We start from the raw sequence: 21,706 nt of genomic DNA, 5'->3' as shown, positions 1-21,706 counted from the left end.
GAGGTACTAGGAAGTCAGGCGTGGATATCTACTGTCACATTTCCTTAAACCGGCACTTGAGCATTGTAGGTTCAGAGAAGAAAAGCTACAAAGCCATTTCCAAATCAGAACTCAGACTCACATGTGACCATATGCATCAACAAACTACTGGTATTAAGGAAAGATGTGGAGTAAACAGAACATAAATGGGAGCTACAGACCTTCAGAGAGTCCCTTGTTCCTCTGTAATCCTCTTGAAGATAACACTGTAACAACTGCACACTCTGCTCTTCATCCAGACCCTAAAAGAAAAAAAAAAAAAAAAAAAAAAAAAGAGATGCTCTAAAACGAATAAAAGGCAACCGAATTCATTAAAGATGAGGATTCTCTCCAAATATTCAGGCAGCTCTTCTCTTCAAAACAGGTAATTTCCAAAATATGCCAAAAGAAAAATTTTGCATCAGGCAAATGCTTGCTTTAGTCAGCACTTCTGTTTAAAGCAAAATACATAAGCTTTGATGTCACTTAGATGTAGCCTTAGATGTAAGTAATTTAACTTCAGCAAAAGGAACATAACAGTCATTTAAATAAAGGTACCGCCACCAGTCACTGAATTCTAAACTTCTGGCTTGAAGTAACATAACCTTGCAGGTAAACAGACACTATTTGCAAACATGGCAACTGATTTAAGGGACATCAATTTTTAGCTGAGCAGTTTCAGATGTCCTGAAAGAACCCAAGAAAGACGAAAAGCAGGTGACTGCTTCTGAAAAGCAGGGCCCTTTGCAGCAGAAAGGGATGCTAACCAGAAAAACCAAAGCACTTCGAGGTCACTAATCGCTTTTGAAAATTTTGACCTACAGCCTCAACGTGTACTTCTAACAACCTTTAGATTATTTTGAACTGAAAGGAACTTAAGTTAGCCCCTATTCAACATCAAGAAGTTTACATAAATACCAGAATCCCAATAACAATGCATTCTAAGTGCAGGGATAAAAAATAATCAGATAGCACCTTCACTCACCAAAAACTTGCTGACCCTCAGACCCAACTCTTTTAGTGGAGCAGCTACATCTTTATCAGCTTTTATTTTTTCTGCTGAAGTCGTACTAAAGAAAAAAGAAATTTTAGTCATTAAAAATGCAACAATCCCAAGGAATGAACTAAATAGGCTTAATTTCAAAGTTCTCAGTTTTGTCAGTTTAAACTGAACATTTGCTTTTTCCTCAATGGCCTTTCAATATTTCATACAACAATATTCTGTAACCTTCCCACCAGATAAAACTCAACATTGTTCACAATCTTAGTACTATAATAAACGCAGGCTACATTCATTCCACCTTTTCCAATGAGGGAACCTGGATATCTTTCTGTTATGACCAAGTGTCAAGAGGAGTCACTTCTCCACAGGCTGCATACTTGCACATGATTGCTGCAGCTCAGCAGAGTCAAGGGTTAAGAGCTACCTAACATTAGTAATGACAGCAGAAACCGCTGTTATTTCTTTCTGGTCTGTATTTCATGCCCAAAAATGTTATACGGATTAAGTACTTTCTCTTGCTACTCCTCTCCTGAAATCTCAAGTCATGCAAGAGAGTAAAAATCTATTTTTACATAATCAGAGAGAAGCATTCAACATGCTCCTCTACTTATTAGGAGACTCCATTTTAGAGGTTAATTTCTAAAATTACGCAATTACTATACCTTGGCGGTTTATAGTATGAAAGTCCCTCTAACAATCTCTGCCAGTGCTTGTTCAATTCTGCCGCAACCTGTGCCTAAAAAAGAACCAAATACTGCTGAACAGATTCCTCAACGTACACTGCTGAGTATCAGATTTGTTAAATTTAAGCAAAGCAAAGAAATTCCACCACCACAAAGAGGCAGGAACAACACAAGACAAGCATCTATGATTCAGACTGATTCAAGGTGCATTACTGTATGAGACAGCTCGCTGCCTTGCCTAATCACGGGAAGGGAGAGGAAATAGGAGGCAATGGACTGGGTTCAGAAACATTTGGATTTCCAATCTCTGGGCAAATTCTTGAAAGCACAGGCTCCGTCCCTGAAAACAACGAAGCAGGCTGTACCACTCATGAATACCCCAGGCCAGCCAGTCTAGAAAGTCACACTTGTGTCCACTCCAGAAAGGGAACCACCTTTTCACATACACCCTTCCAGGTAGTTCATAAAGCAGCTATAAACAAGGAGCGGAAGAATGAACAAGTAGTGGAGACAGAGGAACAAAAATCGCACTGAGGAAGAGGGAAAAGCAGCAAAAGATATTTTCACTAATATTCAAAGAGATGTACAAATGATATATTTGGCCATGGAGTCCATTCAGTGATGGGCAAACCTGCTTAGCAAGACACGGACTTACTGGTTCTCTTAAAGCTGATCTGCCCAGAAGTATTGTCCATAATTCTCTGCTGCTCCTGTAAACAAAGGGAAAAGGTGGAGAGTATTTGAATGATGAACACTATTTCAGGCTTCCATTTAGCTTACACCTTTTCAAACCTGCAATTAACTCAGAGCAGATCACACTGCAATGTAAGATATAAGATATAAGAAAAATGATTTAAGGAACGTTAGTTTTTAGCTGACCAGTTTCAGATGTCCTGGAAGAACCCAGGAAAGACCCAAAGAGGGTGACAACTGATATAGCAAGAGTTGCAAACTCTTATCAAAGAAGCATCACATTTATATCAGTTTACTAACTCAATTTGGTTTTGCTACTTGGAAGTTTGAGGTTAGTAAAAAGAAACCTAATGAAAGTGTAGAGCAATATTTTATTCAGTTACATTCGATGCTCTCCTCCAAACAAATTCTTCCATAACAGTTTCATCCTTCACTCTAAGTGCAACATAAAACTGGGTGAAGTGAAAAATTGCAACACCTTTACATAAGGTAGAATGATTTGCTGCAGGTCTTCAGAACATTTACCTCGGCTTCTTGTTTCTTCCTGAGAGCTCTGCAGAAAAGCACTATTAAGGTATTACAGATCAAATCCTGACCCTAGCATATTCATCCAGAAAAACGAGTCTCCCTACAACAGCTCTGAAAAAAGATGTCTGCCAAAAAGAGTTTCAGGAACTTAGACAAATGATGATTTGTTAGCAACGTAATACACATCAGGAGTTAAACACCACAGCTCCCCACACAAAGACTGTCTACAAGAGCAAGAACACTCATTAACTTATTTTCAGAATAGCATCATCAAAATAATTCACTGTGACAGTGAAAGTCATCTGCAACTTCTGACACATGGTGCCACTTAAATGAATGACAAGACCTATTATTTCCAGTACACCTATCAACATAATTTCTACCTGCTCATTCCTCGATAGTTAGGCGCACCTCCCTGCTAACGAACCTCTCCTGACTTGGTCACCAACCAGCTGCGGGTGCAACCTCTCCAGCCCAGAGCACCAAAAGGCCACAGAATTTTACCAATAAAAGAATCACTTTGTAGAACTGAGCGCCAGCCTAGCAGAGCCAACCCTTCTACTTTTCATTCCCTCCTAACCTCTTCTGTGAATAAAACAGACCATGGTTTGTTGCCAGCTCATTAATTAGACTCCAAGACAGCTAAGGAAGGAAAGCTCTCTTTATGCGATCACATCTAACAGTGGTGGTGTTGTCCTCATTACGGCTTACAGACATTCATTTAATAAAAATTAGACATCGAGGGACACTTCAGAGCATAAAAACCTTAGAATAAATGTAAAAAAACGTCCTCAGGACAAATGAAGGCACCGATCTAAAGTGATCACTGAACCTGGGATTCATTGAATAGCTTCCTTTATACATCTTCCACATCTCTATTTTGATTTTTATATTCGCAAAGAGTTGTCCAAAAGGTGAAAAATCAACCCTTGAATGCTCTGCTCTTCACGAGAGCCACTCCGGGACTCGGGAGGCGGAGGTCTGACAGACACCTCCCAGACGGCAGCGTAAACCGAGACTTCAGCTTCGCAGAAGCTTTTAAAGGGCCCTATTTAACATTTCATCTTTTACAACACGGCAGAATAACAGAAACGCAAAATCACTAAAAAGTCACTACTAACACCAAAATTTAGCCGCCCGGGGGGTCCCCGAGGGGCCCCTCAGCGAGGGACGGGGCGGGGCCTCACTGCGCGCGCGGGGGGGGGAGGGGGGCGGGGCCAGGCCGGCGCGGGCCCCGCTGCCGTTAACCCTCCCCGCCTCGCTCCCCCCGCCGGCGCTGCCCCCCCCCCTCCCCGCGGGGCCCCTCTCCACCCCCCCCCGCCCCGCGGAGGGGGGGTCCGCGCGCAGCGAGGGACGGGGCCGCCCCCGCCTTCCCCCCCCCCCCCCCCGGCCCCCCCACACCCCCCGCCGGAGCAGCCGCCGCCGATGTCCCCGCACCTCGCGCACAGCCCGCCCGCCGCCATCTTCGCTCCCCTCTCACGTGACCCGCCGCGCGGAGTCGTCCCCGCCCTTCTCCCCAGCGCCGGCGTCACGTGGTGGGGCCTCCGCTCCGCCTCCGGTCCCTACCTCGGCGGGTTGGGTCATGTGACAGGCGGCAGCCTCAAGATGGCGGCGTCCAGTGAGGTGGGTGAGCGCTCGGCTCCCGGGCTGCGGGGGGGGGGGGGGGGGGGGGGGGGGGGACGGTCGGGGAAGGCCGCAGCTCCTTGGCGGGACCCGGGGCTTCCCCGGGCAGAGCTTCCTGAGCGGTTCCGAGACCTTCCGGGGGCTACTGCGGGCCGCGATCCCCGCTGCGCCCCGTGCCCCGTCGCAGCTTCCTAGTAGCGAAGGCTGGGCTGCGGGGCGTCGCGGCTGAGGGGGAGAAGAGGCGGAGGGCGGCGCGGAAGGACAGGGCAAGGGGGGCCCGCAGTGCTGTGAAGGACACAGGGAAGAGAGGGAGGAGGCAGGTGCTGCAGCGAGGCGAGGGTTACCGGGCGCTTGGGAGCACGACAGTGGGAAGCTTCCCTACCCAGAGCAGCCGGGACGCGGATCACGAAACGGGCAGAAAATGCTTAGTCCGGCTTGAAACTGGGGGCGATGGGTCCCGTTCGATGTGTGAGAGAACAGGAGTGCTGAGGAGTTTCACGTTACCTGAAAGAAGGTGTGGAGGAGGGAACTGCAGCAGGCACAAGAAAATTAAATAATTCAGCAGCGAATTACATCGTGTTGCAAATTCACAGCTCGGCGGCTTTCAAAGCTGCTGCATTAGAATAGGAGACCTGCATTTCATATGGTGAAATTCTTCCTTGTCTTATAGCCCAGCTGGCAGGCTGCCTGCCGGGGGAAGCTGTCATGTGTCATTATTGATGCAAGAGCTGGGCTGCAACCTTAAAGTTGCCAGACTGAGGGGGAGGTCTTTTACAATCGTTGGCTAGCATGTGGTATTTACCCTGCTTCTTCTCAAATAAGCCTTAAGCTTCCCCCTCCCCTGTGCTCAGAAACAGCAAGGAGTAGGACCCCAAAACCATTATTGGTTGTAGGTAAATATTGCCCATGCCAGTTCTGTTTTATTGACTATATGATTAATTCTTCTCTTGTTCTGTTTAAAAATGAATTGTGATGGCAAAAAGATTACACTTGGCCCGATCTAGCTGTATAGCAACAGTAAATGTGATGAAGTTGTTTGGCAATCAAGTATTTCAGGCCATATGAATAAGGATGTGAAAAAGCAATCTATTAATAATTAAGAGTTTTCAGTACAGTCATAAATAACTAAATGCTCCAGACCCACAGTGTAAGGGAGTTTGACAGTACAAACTTCAGTAGTTACCCAGTAATATTACTACTAAGATCTCTATCAGCTTTATAATCTGGTGACACCATTCAACACCGGATGAAAATCCAAACCAGAACTTTAAATAAACTTCTAGCCTTCCACGAGGGAGCTAATGTAGATATTAGTAATGAGGCTGGGGGAGCAGAATTTAATAAGAGTTTACTACTAATCAGCTTAAGGGTGGGCCAGAAAGGATGAGGCGATCCAAAGTTTCAGCTGGAGATATCTTATCCAGCAGGGATACACACAACTGGATCAGCCATTCTATTGCCAACAGAAATACAGAAACTGATACCTTCAAAGAACCCAAAAGAGCTGCCAGTATAATGGCATTGGCTTACGTATGGCCAAGACATAATATCACATTATGGATAAGGAGAAATAAAGGTTGCTAGAAAGCAATAAATGCTGGTGAGAATTTCACAATGTTGTGAATGCCCACAATACTTCGAAGAAGATAAGATATGATTTAACCTAATAGTCGTTGTGTGCATGGCTGATTATCTCAACTATTTATCTTAGAGTCCAAAAGTTTAAAGGAAAGTTTAGTTTGCAATGCAGCTTTCATTGGCTGTGAGCCTTGATTCAGAGAAGGTGAGGTACTATAAATGCAGTAAGTGTTAGTAAGACAAGGGAGTGAGGGGATATAGAAAACAATGACAGCTTTAGATCATGATCAAAAATGTCTTACAAGGTTTACTTAACTTTTGAAGAATTTGAGGAAAATAGTGCATACCAGAGGTTAGTTAAACAAATCACTTATAAAGTAGTGATGCATTTTTGGGATGAGACTTCTTAGTTTTTGTCTAGTGTCATTAATGACTGACTAACATTAAAATATTTCACTTATCGATAAGTGATCTAGAGTCTGTGTAAAGTAGGAGTGCAGGGTTCTCACTCAGAAGATGGGAATCAGGATAGCTGACGGGGGGAAGAGGCTGTGCCATGGCTTAAAGAGAAATGAAGCCAATACCTTTCTTTAAAAATAAGGAAGAATAAACCAGAGTCATTTACTCACATACAAAGCTGTATAATAGTTAAATCATATGGCTACAACACATCCTAGAGTTAAACAGAATATTGCCAATATGTCAAGATGGACTAGAAGCATATTTTAGAATAGATATCTTTGTAACAAATATGACCCAGCAGTGCTGTAGGAGCAAAAGAAATTAAGCTGCTTCATACTAAGGATGTGGTGAACATCCTGTCATGGCTGCAGGCAAAATGATTTCTGTTCATTTGCTTTTTCTGTGCTCAGATTTCCAACTTAGCTTATCTCGACAGTTCTGGTAATAGATCAAAATTAAATAAAGTATGCCATTTGACATTTTTTTTTCATGATTGTGATGTTTTCTTTCCTACTTCTATTGTAAATACCACGTAGCATTATAAAACACCTGCTGCAGTAGTGGAAATATTCAATCAGAACACCAGTAACAGGAGGAGAGCGAGGTACGTAGGGGGGTTTGCACAGCGGTGGGAGGAGAAATATTTAATAAAAAGAGGAACATTCCATAAAACCAGTGAAAACCGCATACAAAATTAGGTTCTAAAGCTATCTTTAAACTTTTAAATTGACTATATTTCAAATTCACACCATCACAATGAAGCCTTCTGGGAATACTTGTGGCTTGTTTGCTTCATATTTCAATTCAAAGACACTGCAACAGAAATATTTAAAACTGTATCTGAATACCCTGGTATTCAGTGGTTCATTTCTGTCACTGCAGGCTGACTTCTCTGATTCTCAGAGGGGGATAACAGTTTTGGCTGATCCATTACTTCACGGTTTTATTTTTTTTATTCACCTGTGTGTTGACATTAACAATTGGCACATAATTATCAGTTCAAATTGAGCTTAAGAACAAAACAGCGGTGTGGAAGCTTTAGCTTTTCTAGTAGTTGGCTTTAGTTGTTTGCTCTTTTTTTTTTTTATAGGAATTGCAGTAGCATGAAAAGGAATTGTTCCTAATGGACAACTCTTGAGCGCACCAGGACTCCTGAGAAAGATTTTGAAAGCCTGAGCCACGTCGAACTGGAATCATGTTAAACAAGCCAGTGCTGGCAGAATCCCTGATCGTGTTCATCATCGTTCTCTTTGTGCACGCAGTGGTGTGGGACAGATATTCCTGGTGCGCTGTCGCTCTTGCTGTCCAGGCTTTTTATGTCCAGTTCAAATGGGACCGCCTGCTCCAGCTGGGTGGGGCTGTGTTCCAGTTCCGTACCGCAGCGAACAGTGGCCTCCTGCCAGCTAGCATGGTCATCCCCTTGTTGGGGATAGTGATGAAGGAGAGGTGCAAGTCTGCTGGCATTGTGTACTTTGAACGTTTTGGCATAGTCGTAGCTTCCACCGGCATGCTGGTCGCTCTCTTTCTGTCTGTAATAGCGGTTGGCATCACAAAACCTGTGCCAACCAACACTTGCATACTTACTGGTGTTGCTGGCAGTATAATTATCTATACCATGAAGCACTCTTTGACTGTTTCAGAAGTGATAGAGGTCCTAGAAGTGCTGCTAATTTTTGTCTACCTCAGTATGATCTTGCTGTACTTGTTGCCTCGATGTTTTACTCCTGGAGAAGCATTGCTAGTTCTCGGAGGTATAAGTTTTGTTCTCAATCAGCTCATTAAACGCTCACTGAATGTAATCGAGGGCAGAGGTGATCCCATAGACTTTTTCCTTCTGGTAGCAGTTGTTGGAATTGTTCTTCTTGGGCTTTTTTTCACTGTGCTCTTCATTTTCATGGATTCAGGTACATGGATCTCCTCCATGTTTTTCCACATGATGACAGCAGTGCTAGGCTTAGGGGTCATCATGCCTTGGCTGTACCGACTGATCCAGAGGAACCCTTTGTTCTGGCTACTCCAGTTTCTGTTTCAGACACAGACGAGAGTTTACCTTCTTGTCTATTGGACCTTTTTGGCTGCTTCAGCATGTGGCGTAGTTTTCTACCAGAATGCTAAGAGATCATCTGAATCTAAAAAACACCAGGCCTCGACTATAACCAGGAAATACTTCCATTTCATTGTTGTAGCTACTTATGTTCCTGGACTAATTTATGACCGCCAGCTTCTCTACGTTGCTGCAGTACTGTGTCTGGCAGTGTTTATCTTCTTAGAGTATATTCGGTACTTCAGGATCAAACCATTTGGCCAAACCCTTAGGCATTTGCTCTCTCTCTTCTTGGATGAAAGAGACAGTGGACCTCTAATCTTAACTCATATTTATCTCCTCCTTGGCATGTCCCTCCCGGTGTGGTTGTTCCCCAGATCTTGTGCTCCTAAAGGTACCTTGTCTGGGGCAGGAGCACTGGTCCCCTACTCTGGGGTACTGGCAGTAGGCGTAGGAGACACTATTGCCTCCGTTTTTGGCAGTACAATGGGGGAAATCAAATGGCCAGGAACAAAGAAGACCTTTGAAGGGACGATGACAGCTATTTTTGCTCAGATCATTGCTGTGGCTCTTATTTTGATCTTCGACAGCAGTGTCAATCTGAACGCCAGCTATGCCTGGATTCTGGCATCTGTGAGTTTAGTTTCTCTTTTGGAAGCTTATACTACCCAAATCGATAATCTGCTGTTGCCTCTCTACCTCCAGATAATGTTTATGGCATAGAAGCACTTCCAGGAACAGTTTTCTCCCTTTTTAGAGAAAAGTGGTAATAGAATATGCACTGTAATGAGAGCTCAAAGCTGATCTAAACACTGCTTTTGGTACAGAAGATAAAATTGTTAGAAATGAAAAAGACCTATTTAAAATAAAGGTTTTGGTTTGGTCTTGTTTTTTCACCCTGTTTAAAACAGCATGAGTTGCTTTATGTTCTCGCAGGAACACAAACATGACTGATAAAAATAGCATTTGTGTTTGATAATCCAATTTAAGTTTCTTCTGGGTGCCCAGAGGCAAAGGAAGTAGAGGAAGAAGAGGTAAGTCAATTAGAGGGGGGAAAAAAAAAAAATAAATAAGCAAACCTCTCAGATGTTGCCACCTCTGTATTGTATCACAGCCAAAACTTGTTTTGCTGTACTGAGTCCTGCCGTCTTGTATTACTGAGTATGTGAACTCTTTGTTTCTGTATAAGCACCATTTAAAGCATGTTTTATAACGAGGGTGGCCACACAGCATGAGTGCAACTGTCCAAATGTATCCAGTCACCATCAACAAGAGCCATACTGATGCACTGCGATGAACGAACACAACTTCAAACTCAGTAGCTATAGTAGCTAAGTATATCCAGGGTGGGTGGGGGAGGTTTGAGAATGTGAGAGCCTGTTTATTCCAAATAGTACTAACAAGAGGGGTGCAGTTTTAGCCCTGGAGTTTTATGCAACAAGAAGAATGTTTTATCTTTTTCGATATTTTAATCTAAATTCATTTGGAATAATATTCAATATAGGGGGAAAAAAAACCTAAGCAAAGTCACAGATAAAACTAATTATACAATCACAAAAGCAGAAAAATCTGTTAAAGTCAATAAACTTTTCTAATGCTATTGCAGTTTTCTACTTTTCACATTTTTTCAGCTAGATGTTTAATCAATTTATAAAAATGCTGCTATCAAATTGAGTAAAGCCATTTAATTCTGTCCATTTAATTAAAATTACAACTACCATTTTGTGGCCAAAAAACCCACCTAATTTTTATGTATTGAACCCGTCTGTATTGACAATCTCTTCTCACCAGTTTGCCAAGTGTCCATTAGAACAAAACACATCAGCACACATCCTCCCTGCTTCTTCCCTTCCCCTGAGAAGTGTCCAAGCAGAAGATTTGCATTCCAGGGTTCTTGTTTGCAGGATGAAGTTAACTTCTGACCCTTCTTTTATTCACTTTTGGGAACAGTTTTGTGCGAGTCCAAGATACCTTGCACAATACTGTCCTGCACTCCTAGCCCTGAGACTGTGCCTTAGGAGTGAGAATAAGACCGGGGGTGGAGTGAAACTAGTGCTCTGGGACAGCAGATCGAGCCAGCAGAATTGGCCCCAGAATCTAATACTGTGTTTGTCCCTGCGACGAGCCAGGACTCGAATAGCTGAGAGGCAGCGTTGCCCAATTTACCCCCCTGCCCGGGCAGGGCTCCTGAGATTTGATACTGCTGCCGCTGAGGATGGCAAAATTGTCCAGAGTTGGTTTTGGTTAACAACACAATAAATTGTCAGATACTCTTTGTAGGAAACCAAACTCAGTAATTGTGCTAGACTGAGTTTCCTTCACGTTGAACAGGAAATCCTGCAAATCCAATTCAGTTTCTTGCTTTTATTTATGCACTTGAACTAGACGGTTTTGTACATTGCAGGTAGTGGTGCATATAATCAGAGGACAAACTTATCACTCCTCAGCAGAAAGGTGCTATTCTAGATTATTAACTCTTCTAATGGAAAGATACCGAAAAAGCTTTAGCTGCTTCCATCACGAGCCACAGCCTTCACCACTAACGTTATAAAATAGCACCAGAGTTAAAGGAAGTCGCTCTCCTGCCCTGCTCGCAGCTTTCAAACAAACTGTAGAAAAGGTAGGGGAGGGCAGCAGCTGTACCTGCAGAAACTTTGAAGTTCAGCGTTACTGCTGTTGCCATTACCCAGCTTCCTAATTCCTACTACAGCCACCCGATCATTCCTCTCTGATGAGTTCTTTGCTGTACTGAACCTATTCTGCATTGCCCAGCAAAGTCCAAAGGGCTGAAAGGAAACTTCTTCCCATAAAGAAACCAAATTTGACTATTTCACATCAAACAAATGCCAGAGACAGGCAATATACTTTTGAAAGGGATGAGTCAGTAAGAACTGGGGCTCCCTCTGCCAGGACTCCGAGCAGTCTCGAGGTTACTACTATGTAATTAGTGCATTGATGATACCGGGCTCACATCTCAGGGTTGCCACTGCACCAGTGCCAGTGAAATTGCACCTACACGGCTTCTGTTCAGTTTAGGATACAGGCTTGAGCTTGCCTCGGGTGTAACTTACATTTCTTAACATTCCTTCAGCTTCACCTTGCTGTAAGTTGGTTTGGTTTTGTTGGGGTTTTGGGGCTAGTAACTGTTCTTGTGCACATTGAGGGTTCAAACCGGTCATCAGACAACTTAGTGCTGGCCCCATTTGTTGGGAGAAGGTCACATTGTGTCTTCCTCAAAGAAAAGAGAAGGGAGATGAAAAGGAGAATTTCTGGGGTTTTTTATTTAAATGTTAGGAGTTTGATGGGGGCTTTTTGTTGTCATAATTTCAACATGAATCTTTAAGAACTGTAATATTTTTAATCAACATAGAGATCAAACACTCAGCTACAGTTTGCTAGAAATACTTAGAAGATTGATTATAAAAGTAGACTTCCTGCTTCATTTGGCCCACAATAGGATTATTTTTAATCACTATTATTTAAACAATAGGACAGAGACCTAAGGGTAAACGTCAGCCATCTTCACATGAGACGTTCACCTCCATTGCTGGGATCGACACAGCCAAGAAATGCACTAGGCAAGCTCTTGACTTAAACAGAAGAAAATACTGAGTATCTGCAAGAAGAAATACTTCTTCACTGGTCCCAGTAAGGTGTAATGGTCTTTAATGGTCTACTCTCAAGACTGAAGAAGTTTCCTTACCAAAAGGACTGGGTGACTATTCTCATACTAGTAGGGCTCATGCTGTAGCAGAAGCTTCTGTCTAATGCGGGTGTATTCGGCTGTGTCAAGGGTCCTCGTTCTGAGAAGAGGATAAGTGAATCTTGAGAGCTGATCTAGTGAAAGTTGTATTTAAAGGGAACATGAACAAACGATCAGAAAGGAATATCGATCAGCTATTGACTCCAGAAGCCAATCACTAACTTCAAGTGTAGAGCGATGGAAAAGGCAGTTCGGGAGTTGGCTGGAGCCTAGGAAGTGAGGAAGAGGTAAAAACAGAACTTCAGAGGCTATTCCAGTTCTACGGGTATGAAATCAACGCTGACTGAGGTACTACCAACAGAAACTGTGTGACACGCAAGACCACAAATAAAAGTTTATCCTGGCTATTGCACTGAAAAGTCTCTGGTTTCCTCAGCTGCTTGTTAGGATGGCGACCTTACCAGTTCTCTTTACTCCAGCTGGTGTCTTTGGCTTCCATCACATGGAAGGTGAACACGTGGCGAGAAGACTCTGAGCTGTTCAGTTCACTCTTATGGACAACTTCACCATGAATGAGAATGAGTCCACCTGTTTGAAAGAAGCATCTGTGCTGCTTTTTCAAATTGTGAGTGCTAGTTTTAAAATATAAGGGAAGTTGAAAGTGTTAAAATACAATTTTAGCTCTCTTGTTTTTCTTGAGTTGTAAAGCAGACTTGTTTGGGGGTTGTTTTTACCTTTCCGTATCGGCAGAGGTATGAACTGGCTGTCATCGTAGGCTGGCTCTGACCCTACAAACTCTACGCACGTTGAGGTACCTGAAGCTGCACGGACCATTCTCCGGGTAATTCCACCTGCAAATCCACAGAATAAGCAAACACACATAAAAATTAAACAGCTAGCTACATTCTGCACAGCAGAGGAACGATATCTGTGATTTCTCTTGGCAATGATAGGAACTTTATTATTATAGTATATTCAATTTTTTCCTGAGTAATTTGCGTGGGGTTTTTCCATTAAGCAAAGATTTAGGATTTTCCAGCTGTGACAGAAACTGATAAACAACTGCCTTTTGTTTGCCTTTCTGGCTCTTTCTGCGCATTGCAACATAGCCCTTTAGGAATACAGATAGTCATACACTTATGCAAAAGCCAACCTTTGGTCCATTTCTCCTTTCTATAAGAGCATAAATTGCAATCAGAGCGCAGCTGACTCCAAAATTTATGAGGGATGAGTGCCTTAAAAATCTTAAGAGCACTATGATTACGCTCGCTGAGTGAATGCTTAGGTGAGCAACAGTTTAAAGCTGATTAGCGGGCCCTCGAGGCAGTGAAAAACAGGAAACTGTGCTGGTAATCCAATAGTGGTTACACACACACGCAGCAACTACCATCGGTCACAACAGCCATTACAGGAGTCTGCTCTGATCTGGTTTTGTCTGTGTGTTCCCCTGGGACGCTGACTGTTCTCCGATGGCTTGGATGGCGTCCAAGTGATCCTTGCATAGACTTGGAGGCTTCCCTTGTTTACCGAAATTCAGACCAATATTTGACAGCTCTCTGTGTGTGGAAGAGGATTTTTATTCCCCTTGCATAGGGCTGTCGGGATTAAAAATTTTCTTGGCCAGGGCAAAAAAGGGCATGCAACCTGGAAAGGAAACAGTTTTGTGAGTGGAGGGGCGAGGGGGGAGAAAAGAAAGAGTGATTTCTCAGCGTATTCCTACTCTGGAAGGCAAAAGGAGGATTATTACTCTTTGCAGTCCAGGTCAGACTTGATGAACATTTTCAAGGCTACAGTCAAAACTGTGGAAGGAGCGCCAACATGTAGCAATGACCTGTTTCACTACAGGAAGAAAGGACCCAGTGGTTTAAGACCTTCTTTACGTTAAAGTCTTAAATCTCAGTGGCCTGGCAAGGAAGACTCTGAATCTTCCAGGGGAATCTTCTGAAATAATACTGAAGTGAAAAGAAAAGATTCAGGAGCAGTTTTAATGGGCCTCACCTTAACAGATTCTGGAGTAAATAAAAATTCAGGAGGACTGTCCTTTCTTTCCCCAGTGCCCTGGATTATTTGTTTCTAGGCTAGATATCAATTTAAAACTAAACATAGTGTCAGTCATGTATACCACCTTTTTTTTAAATTAAAAAATATTGTTTTATTAGACTCATCTGATGGACTAGTGGCTAAGAGCAAAGTGAAGCAGTTAACCTGCTGAAAAATGTGGTTGTGGATTTGACAACAGCATAGGAGGAGATCTTTGTAGTAAATAAAGTTGTCCTTTCAACAAGCAAGGACAGTAGTGTGCTTCTGCAGGCACTGTGCAATGCAGAGAACGTAACACAGTCCGTGTTACCCTCCACCCTTAAGCAAGAAGATGGCATGCATTTCACAGCACACACCAAACACCACAACTCTTACTGGTGTGAGAGCCAGGAATGAACCACAAGCAGCCGTTCTCCTGCGTGGCATCCTCCAGGGCAATCCAGAACCCCAGGATTCTGCCCAGAGGCTCTGTGTGCAGGAAGGTGGCATCCTGGTGCGGGGTCACTGCAATGAGACACAGTCATGAGGGTCTTCTAATGCCTGAGGAATTCAGTACAGCTAGAAGGACAGCAGGCTTGCATCTCCCTGACTTCTTGACCTGACCTACCCTGCCCACCCATCTGTCATACACATTAAATCTTACATAAAAACACCACCTTTCAGCCTGCTGCAAAAGTAGCTCTTTGTTCAAGTTGCATATGACGTAGAAACATTCCTTGGAGAACGTGGATGCTTTTTAATAATTTTAAGAAGGTTTGGACCACAAAACTCATAGGCTTAAGTCTGATTCTGAGCCTTTTTCCTGGTAATATTCCTTTCCTAAAGAAGTATTAACTGCAGTGTGATATAGAGATAATACAAATCTCACCTTCACCACCAATGCCAGGTTGCTGCAAGGAAAGAAGGGTGACATGTGAAGAGAAGAGTTTCACAGCTTCCCACCTAACAGGGTCGTATTTCTTCAGTGACAAGATGACTTGAATTACTGTACCTTGAAGATATACATGCTTTGCACAACTACGGGTCTCTCAAGGCCTAGTTTTCTTCCCAATTCCTGCAAGAAAACTTTCCAAGATCTATGTTTGCTGTTTTCTGCACACTATAAAGCATTATTCTTTGAAGATATTTAAATTTCCTTTTGCAGACAAAATGACTATCCTTAGGAGTCTAGAAAATTAAGATGAACTACTCCATAATTTATTTTTTTCCCCAGACCATTCTAGGAAACGGTAACAGCTCACCTGCACCTTGGAGGAGTGGGTGATTTGCTTGAAGACAGGATCATAAGCATGTAAAGCTAAGGGGGAAGAAAAGGTTCAGGCTGAAGATTTCATTAGCAGAAGGGAACTTGGCAACTCTCAATGAGCTGCAGAGACAACAGCCAAGCAAGATAAATTGCAGCCAGAAACGTTCAGCCCTCCCAAGAGTGGATACACACAGCTTATCACGCCTAAGGTGATATGACACTTGTAGATTTGTACAATCTTCTTTAGAGACCAAAAAGATAATCACTCACTGGCCACAAACTGCAGCTATATAAAAAATAGTGTATAACAGAGTGAACAAAAATTGAGTATTATGTGATTAAGCATTATATTATGCAAATGCTAACGTGACAACCACTATACGTGACCCTGAGGCACATAGGTGAATTCACCCTTTTAAAAACACAGTTCTTAAGACCTACCAAAAAAGTAATTACTGCAAAAACGAGCTAGGGCTTATCTTTGGTGCCCTTTGCAGAGAGCCACAGCCTGCAGGTCAGAGCTGTTTGCGCACAGACACTTGCTACAGCCCAGCTCTGGCAAAGCCGTAAAACGAAGACTCGGAATCATGCCTCCATCTCATCGTGATCAAATGTGCCACGAGGACACACAACCAGGTCCAGCAGGGGCTGCTCCCGAGCCAGGGATGAAGCAAGACTCGACCAAAAAGAGTAAGTACAAAAAAAATCAGTCTAGAGAAGCCTTTTGAATTGTTAAGTTGCTGAGTCAGCAGGCATCTACAGTTGTTTTCACTTCCCCTGGGGAAAAGCTGCAGTATAACAGAATGGCAGGAGGGCTGGGAGGGGGAGAGTGTTTTTCTGAGAAAACCAAAGAACTGAGAACTCTCAGTACTGAATTTCCAAGTTTAGTGAAGTTTAATCTGAACAAAGTTCATGTGTTTGGAGATGCAGTGAATCCTGCTCTTGTTTTCCATGTATTGTTTGAAAACAAAGGGGATCAAAACGCAAGTCCAGTAGGTGGGAGAGAGGAAATAGGTCAAACTGAAACCAGTAAGGGTAAAGAAAAAGTGCTGGTGACACCAAAGGAGGGAGGACAGCTTCGGCATTGGCAACCCACCAGTGCACGGGACACAGAAGACACAGTTTGACCTGCACTGAGCATGACCAGTCTTAGGTGATAAATTTGTTGGAGCAATCTCTTACATAAAAGAGACAAGGGCTGAAGTCCAAACTTTCACACGTCAGTGACTCCACGCTATGCATAGCTGAAAAACCTCCTAGAAGGGTTTTTTGAAAAGGATCGTAATGGAAGATTTTTAAGTCCTTTGACAGCAGAGAGTGAGGGGCAGCACAGAGAGAATTGCAGAGACAGCGACAGACCAATGTGGGGAAAAGCAGACTGACATGTAGAAACCAAGTTGAAGAATTTAATGCAGAAACCCAGAGTAAAACAGCCCGGGGCTGCAAAGACAGGAGCTGCGTGGCCACAATGGCAAGAGGGCTGAGGTTTGCGATATTTGATGCAGTCATCCCCCGGAGGAACAGAGAAGCAACAGAAGAGGGAAGAAGTCGCTTCTCTGCTCAGAAAGGTTTCAACTCAGATGGCCAAGGTTATTTATAGCAAGTAGGTCTGGAGAAATCCTCATGTCTGAAAACCACATTCCTTTTGTCCATCCGTCTCAAAACCCCATCCTTTAAACATACCGTGGCCAATCTTGCTGATGGATTTCTCCTTTGGAATTAGAAAGTTACCTATGAAACAAAACCAGAATTTAACATTGTTTGCAAAGCAGGAATCATCCCTACAGCTGGAAACTGGCCCCTGACCCCTCACTCAGCCTTCTCCTGTCCCCTCCCCGTGGCTAACTCAGGCCAGGGCTTACCTCTCTCGTCCAAAACACCTTTCTCAAAGAAGAATCTAATCTTGTCTCCACTGGTTAGGAAATAATCCGAGCTACCCTGCCAGGGATAAGAGCCCAGTAAAGATAGTATCCTTGTGAAAACATAAATGAACCTTCGGTCAAAGCGTTAGTACTCACCTGCATCTTTTTCCCATCCAGCCGCAGTGTAAACAAAACACAGTCAATAGAAATCACTTATAAAAAGGCTTTCCACAATGCTAAATACCTTGGTGTTGATTAGGACTTTACAAGAACCTCTCACATAGAGGCTACCCTTGCTTTTCTTTTGCTGGCTGCCTGGAAAATAACCTGGTTTCTGTCTGCAGAACAAGTACGAGTGATCTGTGAGAGCTGCTTGTGGCTACCAGGGGCAATAGTTGTGGGGGCTGAAAGCACAGCAGAGCCACACGCATCCTCTCCTCCTTTGCCCTCTGGTAAGGCCACCACCAAACATTTGCAGAAGGCTGGAGAGCCAATGCCTCTCACAGTGTTATGCTCGGTTAGAAGAAAGAGTCGTGTTCCCCCAGCGTGAATCCTGAGCAGCTATTTGCCTTTTCCCTTTCTCCGTCCAGCACTCCGACAGGGACAGCCCTGCCCTTCTCAGTACCTGCGCCTGGAGCTGCTCCTCTTCCTTGGTGGAGAACTCGGTGCGGCAGTGCGGTGGCACTTCCATCTCCGCTATGATTCTCCAAATCTGATTCCTCATGCTGTCACACTCCTCTGCGGTGAAAAAATGCTCTAGGACAAGGAAGCCATCCTCGCGGAACTGGAAGAGACGGGGTGGCTGCTCTCCTCCAGAGTCCTTGGGGGAAGCAGCACAAAGCAAGAGAAAACAGTTCTGGCCCTTCGCTGTGCCTCAGCTCAGTGTGAAAAGCATCCCAACCTCAGCTCTGCAGCTGGACAACATGCTCCTAATTTTTAATTTCAGGAGGGGTTTCTATTGTAAAAAAGATAGTTTGTTAACAGGCTCAGATTCCATACAGTTAAGAACAACATATCTCAACCCCTCCGTCCACAAAGCAGAGAAGATACCATCGCTAGAGCCGTTGTGGTTTAAGGATATCTTATCTAAGATGTGCAACCAGCAGCTATTAAATTACAAAGCCTGCTAACACGAACAGAGCAGTCATACCTGTATGCCAAATAAGAATGAGATTCCTTTACAAGCTGGAAAGCGTTGTTTTCTCTAAGGGAAAAATCTCTGGGTGATTTCTCACGGTTGACTACACAATCCCTTACAAAATGAAGTGAACTCTGTTGACACTACTGTTTCTTTACATAGAATACCCTGGAGATTATCCTTTGACAGGCAGATTGAGTTCACAGATGAGAGCTGAGCAAAGACAAAAGGGCACGAGAGAAATTCCTCCAGGAGCTCTGTGGGACAAATTGCCCTCTGGAGGAGTTTGTAGCCATGACAGGGTCCTCACATACTCAAAACGAATGTAATACAAGTAGCTGAAAAGAATTTAAAGTGTTTGTAAAGCAGATCTTTGCTAGACCTGATCATGGGTTAACTAGTAGTGACCGTATCTTACAAGTAGCATCACCTGCCCGCACTACAGACACGTCCCTTCCCGGGGTGCAGTTCCTTACCTTTTGGATTTGATGCTGGGTTACAAACGCCATCAGGGGCAGAAGCTCCCAGGATCCCACCAGCAACACCACGATGCCACCCAGGCTCTGCAAGGCTGACTCCCCGCCTCTTCACGTGATCCTTTTCCCAGCACGTGATAACAGCAAGCGCTGGGCAGCCGGACTGTTGCGCAGCCGGCGGAGCTGCCTCTCAAGGAATTTTGTCCTCATCTCTAGCCATTTGTTCCTGGCGGGGACATTCGGGGCTGCAGAGTTTTGCTTTGGTTGGCTCTTGGTGCTACTTAAAGTGCACAAAAGTGTTCTGCTCAAGTGCAATCACAAACTTGATTCACTTCGTAACTCCAAGGAAGAATCACTGTTTTAATTAATAACCCAGATTAAAAAATAGAGCAGTTAAGCTGGTCAACACAGTGGTAAAACAAGATAAGGGAGGCAAAATAAGATTCAAGTGGGATGAAAAGATCTAAAAGTTCTGAAACAAATTTAAAGTGGCGATTCGGGCTCCTACAGAGCCCTTTTTGCTCAGTCAGCGAGTCCTGCCGGCGCTTCAGCACACTCACCAGAAAGGGACTTCAGCGACCCAGGAGATGGCAAACGTCAGACTAAAGGGCGATAAAGCTAAAGAGCTTTCACTAAGGGCTTGGTAAAATTCATAGAGAATATATCTGCTATTTTCATTCACAGCTGCTCTTTGGCAATTTACACCTTCACTTGCACCGTTCGCTCTCCTGCAGCTCCAAATGTGTGTGTAAATAGATAAATCCAAAGCCACAGTTCAAGCCAGAGAGAGAAAATGCAGAAACTAGATCTAAAAGGCAGAAGAGAGCGAAGAACAGATGCCAGCCCAGCGGTGGCGCTCCCCGGCAACACATCCTCCCCATCGCACAGGAATCCCTGGGGAAGATGTTTCTCTCCAGAGGAAAAAGAGTGCTTTGCTCTTGCAGGAAACACTGAAAACATCCTTTCAGCAGCACTCCACAAAGAAATATCATGGGGGCGGTTTTATGCATCACTCACCTAGCCAAAAGAAAACCCAACAAGATGAAGGAGTGCAAAATGCTCATGGGAAGGTGTTTACTTCCAAATATATTTGCTAACAACTGAAAATACATCTCAAAAAGATGTTTGAAAAAAAATAAAGTCCTCTATTCTGTAAGGGAATCAATGCTGGATAAAAATCCCTCCCCATCTTGTTCAAGTCTTTTTCCCTTTTTTTTTTTTCAAATAAAAAGGGAATTCAGTGTTTTCACTGGAAAACATCTCTTTTTGAGTGTTTACAGCTTGTTTTCAAGCTTTTCTCTGCACACAAAAGGATATGAATTTGGTAGTTTAAAAAGCTAAGTTTTGCCAGAGACTTTACTCCACAAAAGTGGAGGGGAAACAGTGAGCCTCAAATGCTGCAAAACTCAAAAAAAAAAAAAATCAACTAGTTCCTCCTTCCTGTTAATGGACTCTCACCAACTGATGGAGCTGAAATGTTTTTAAAGAAGATGTGTAACCAGTGGAAAAAAACCCTGCTGTAGCTACGGCCTGTAAGTCGATCTCGTGAGGACTCACCTCACCCCTCAGCGGGAGGCAGCAGTCCTGGAGAAGCATGCCTTCTACACACCCTCCCATGCCACTCCTCAGTCCCGCTCTGTGTTACCTCCACCATTCCTAATGTCATGTACGTCTCATTCCCAGTCTTTTTTTTTTTTTCCCCAGCAATTTAGCACGTCATCTTCTCCACTCTGCACCTTACGCACACATGATGACTTCAGAAGCTGTTTTAGTTCATACGCATGACAGCAAACCACAGCTTTCTTGTTGTACGGATTGTTTTGAACAATATAAACAGCAGACCGCAGCACACAACACTAAGTACCAGAAGATAACTGATTGCATAAACTAGGAGAGGCAACCCATCTTGCTTACAGGAGCATTCATCAGTGTTTGTCCTTAGGAGTCCTCCAGATCTTTGCCACTCCAGACATGCTCCTATTTTGAGGCTTAGAAAGACCTTTTCAGCAAGAGGAAAACCACCCCCGCCACATAATGCGCAAAAAAAAAATATCAAAGAGAAAGATCTTTGTAAATACCTTCTCTTCCAGTAAGTTTAAGTAAGGAAGGTAGAAAGTACTCAGACAAAACTGGGAAATGACCCCCTTTTCCTTCCCTTCCTCCCCCTCTGAGAGCTTTTTTGCAGACTATTAAACATTTTCTCCTGCCAGCTCCGCAAGAAAACTGCACTTCTGGGAAACTCCATTGGAGGCTGCCAAAGCCAGTCCCATGTCTGCGTGAAAGGTACAGGAGTGAGTGACATCTGGAACATGGACAACCCTGCAGCAGACAAAGCACAAGTGTTTCAAATGCCTTTTTGACTGGCACGATTATCCTAATTTCCTCCTCAATAAGAGTTCCTATTGAAACCATCTGGAGCCAAGCCAGCTTGCCAGTTCTCCAGAGCCAGTTCAAGCAGCTCAGCACTCTCGCCAAAATTGCTGCTGTTGGAGCTGCCAGGGTTATTAGGCAAGCAAAAATTTCAGCTAGATCTCTTATCACCTCTCCTGAAGTCTTTGATATGATCGGCAACAAGTGACAGAATATTTAATGAGAAACAAGGAGCACAG

The 21,706-nt window shown here is 43.8% G+C and overlaps 3 protein-coding genes across 4 annotated transcripts in view; 1 reads left to right on the top strand and 2 right to left on the bottom strand.

Annotated features, from left to right (window-relative positions):
* The window catches only part of NUP188 (nucleoporin 188), a 29,436-nt gene extending 25,048 nt beyond the window's left edge, over window positions 1–4,388 (bottom strand). Inside the window, exons 1-5 of the mRNA XM_050907825.1 lie at window positions 4,363–4,388; window positions 2,360–2,414; window positions 1,684–1,757; window positions 1,004–1,088; window positions 201–281 (exon numbers count right to left, since the gene is read on the bottom strand). Of these exons, the coding sequence (XP_050763782.1) occupies window positions 201–281; window positions 1,004–1,088; window positions 1,684–1,757; window positions 2,360–2,414; window positions 4,363–4,388 (321 nt within the window). The remainder of the gene's footprint in view (window positions 1–200; window positions 282–1,003; window positions 1,089–1,683; window positions 1,758–2,359; window positions 2,415–4,362) is intronic.
* Window positions 4,389–4,504: 116 nt separating this feature from the next.
* Window positions 4,505–9,580, top strand: DOLK (dolichol kinase). Its single transcript, XM_050907686.1, has 3 exons — window positions 4,505–4,548; window positions 7,125–7,192; window positions 7,679–9,580. Exon 3 carries the CDS (start codon window positions 7,784–7,786, stop codon window positions 9,353–9,355), a length of 1,572 nt encoding a protein of 523 aa, XP_050763643.1. The 5' UTR covers window positions 4,505–4,548; window positions 7,125–7,192; window positions 7,679–7,783; the 3' UTR covers window positions 9,356–9,580.
* A 389-nt stretch (window positions 9,581–9,969) lies between these two features.
* On the bottom strand, window positions 9,970–19,157 carry PHYHD1 (phytanoyl-CoA dioxygenase domain containing 1). Of its 2 annotated transcripts, XM_050907687.1 has the most exons (11): window positions 19,098–19,157; window positions 18,109–18,267; window positions 17,484–17,559; window positions 17,305–17,352; window positions 15,617–15,672; window positions 15,367–15,429; window positions 15,244–15,265; window positions 14,751–14,879; window positions 13,070–13,186; window positions 12,797–12,923; window positions 9,970–12,604 (listed from the first exon to the last, which is right to left on the bottom strand). In XM_050907687.1, exons 1-11 carry the CDS (start codon window positions 19,128–19,130, stop codon window positions 12,559–12,561), a joined length of 876 nt encoding a protein of 291 aa, XP_050763644.1. In that variant the 5' UTR covers window positions 19,131–19,157; the 3' UTR covers window positions 9,970–12,558. The 2 variants fall into 2 exon arrangements, with proteins under 2 accessions (XP_050763644.1, XP_050763646.1); XM_050907689.1 differs by lacking the exon at window positions 15,367–15,429.
* Window positions 19,158–21,706: the final 2,549 nt, after the last annotated feature.

The sequence above is a fragment of the Gymnogyps californianus genome, chromosome 18, assembly GCF_018139145.2.
Source record: "Gymnogyps californianus isolate 813 chromosome 18, ASM1813914v2, whole genome shotgun sequence".
Taxonomy (NCBI): Eukaryota; Metazoa; Chordata; class Aves; order Accipitriformes; family Cathartidae; genus Gymnogyps; species Gymnogyps californianus.
The sequence above is the reverse complement of the archived record's forward strand: the minus strand, read 5'-3'. Positions and strand labels throughout refer to the sequence as shown.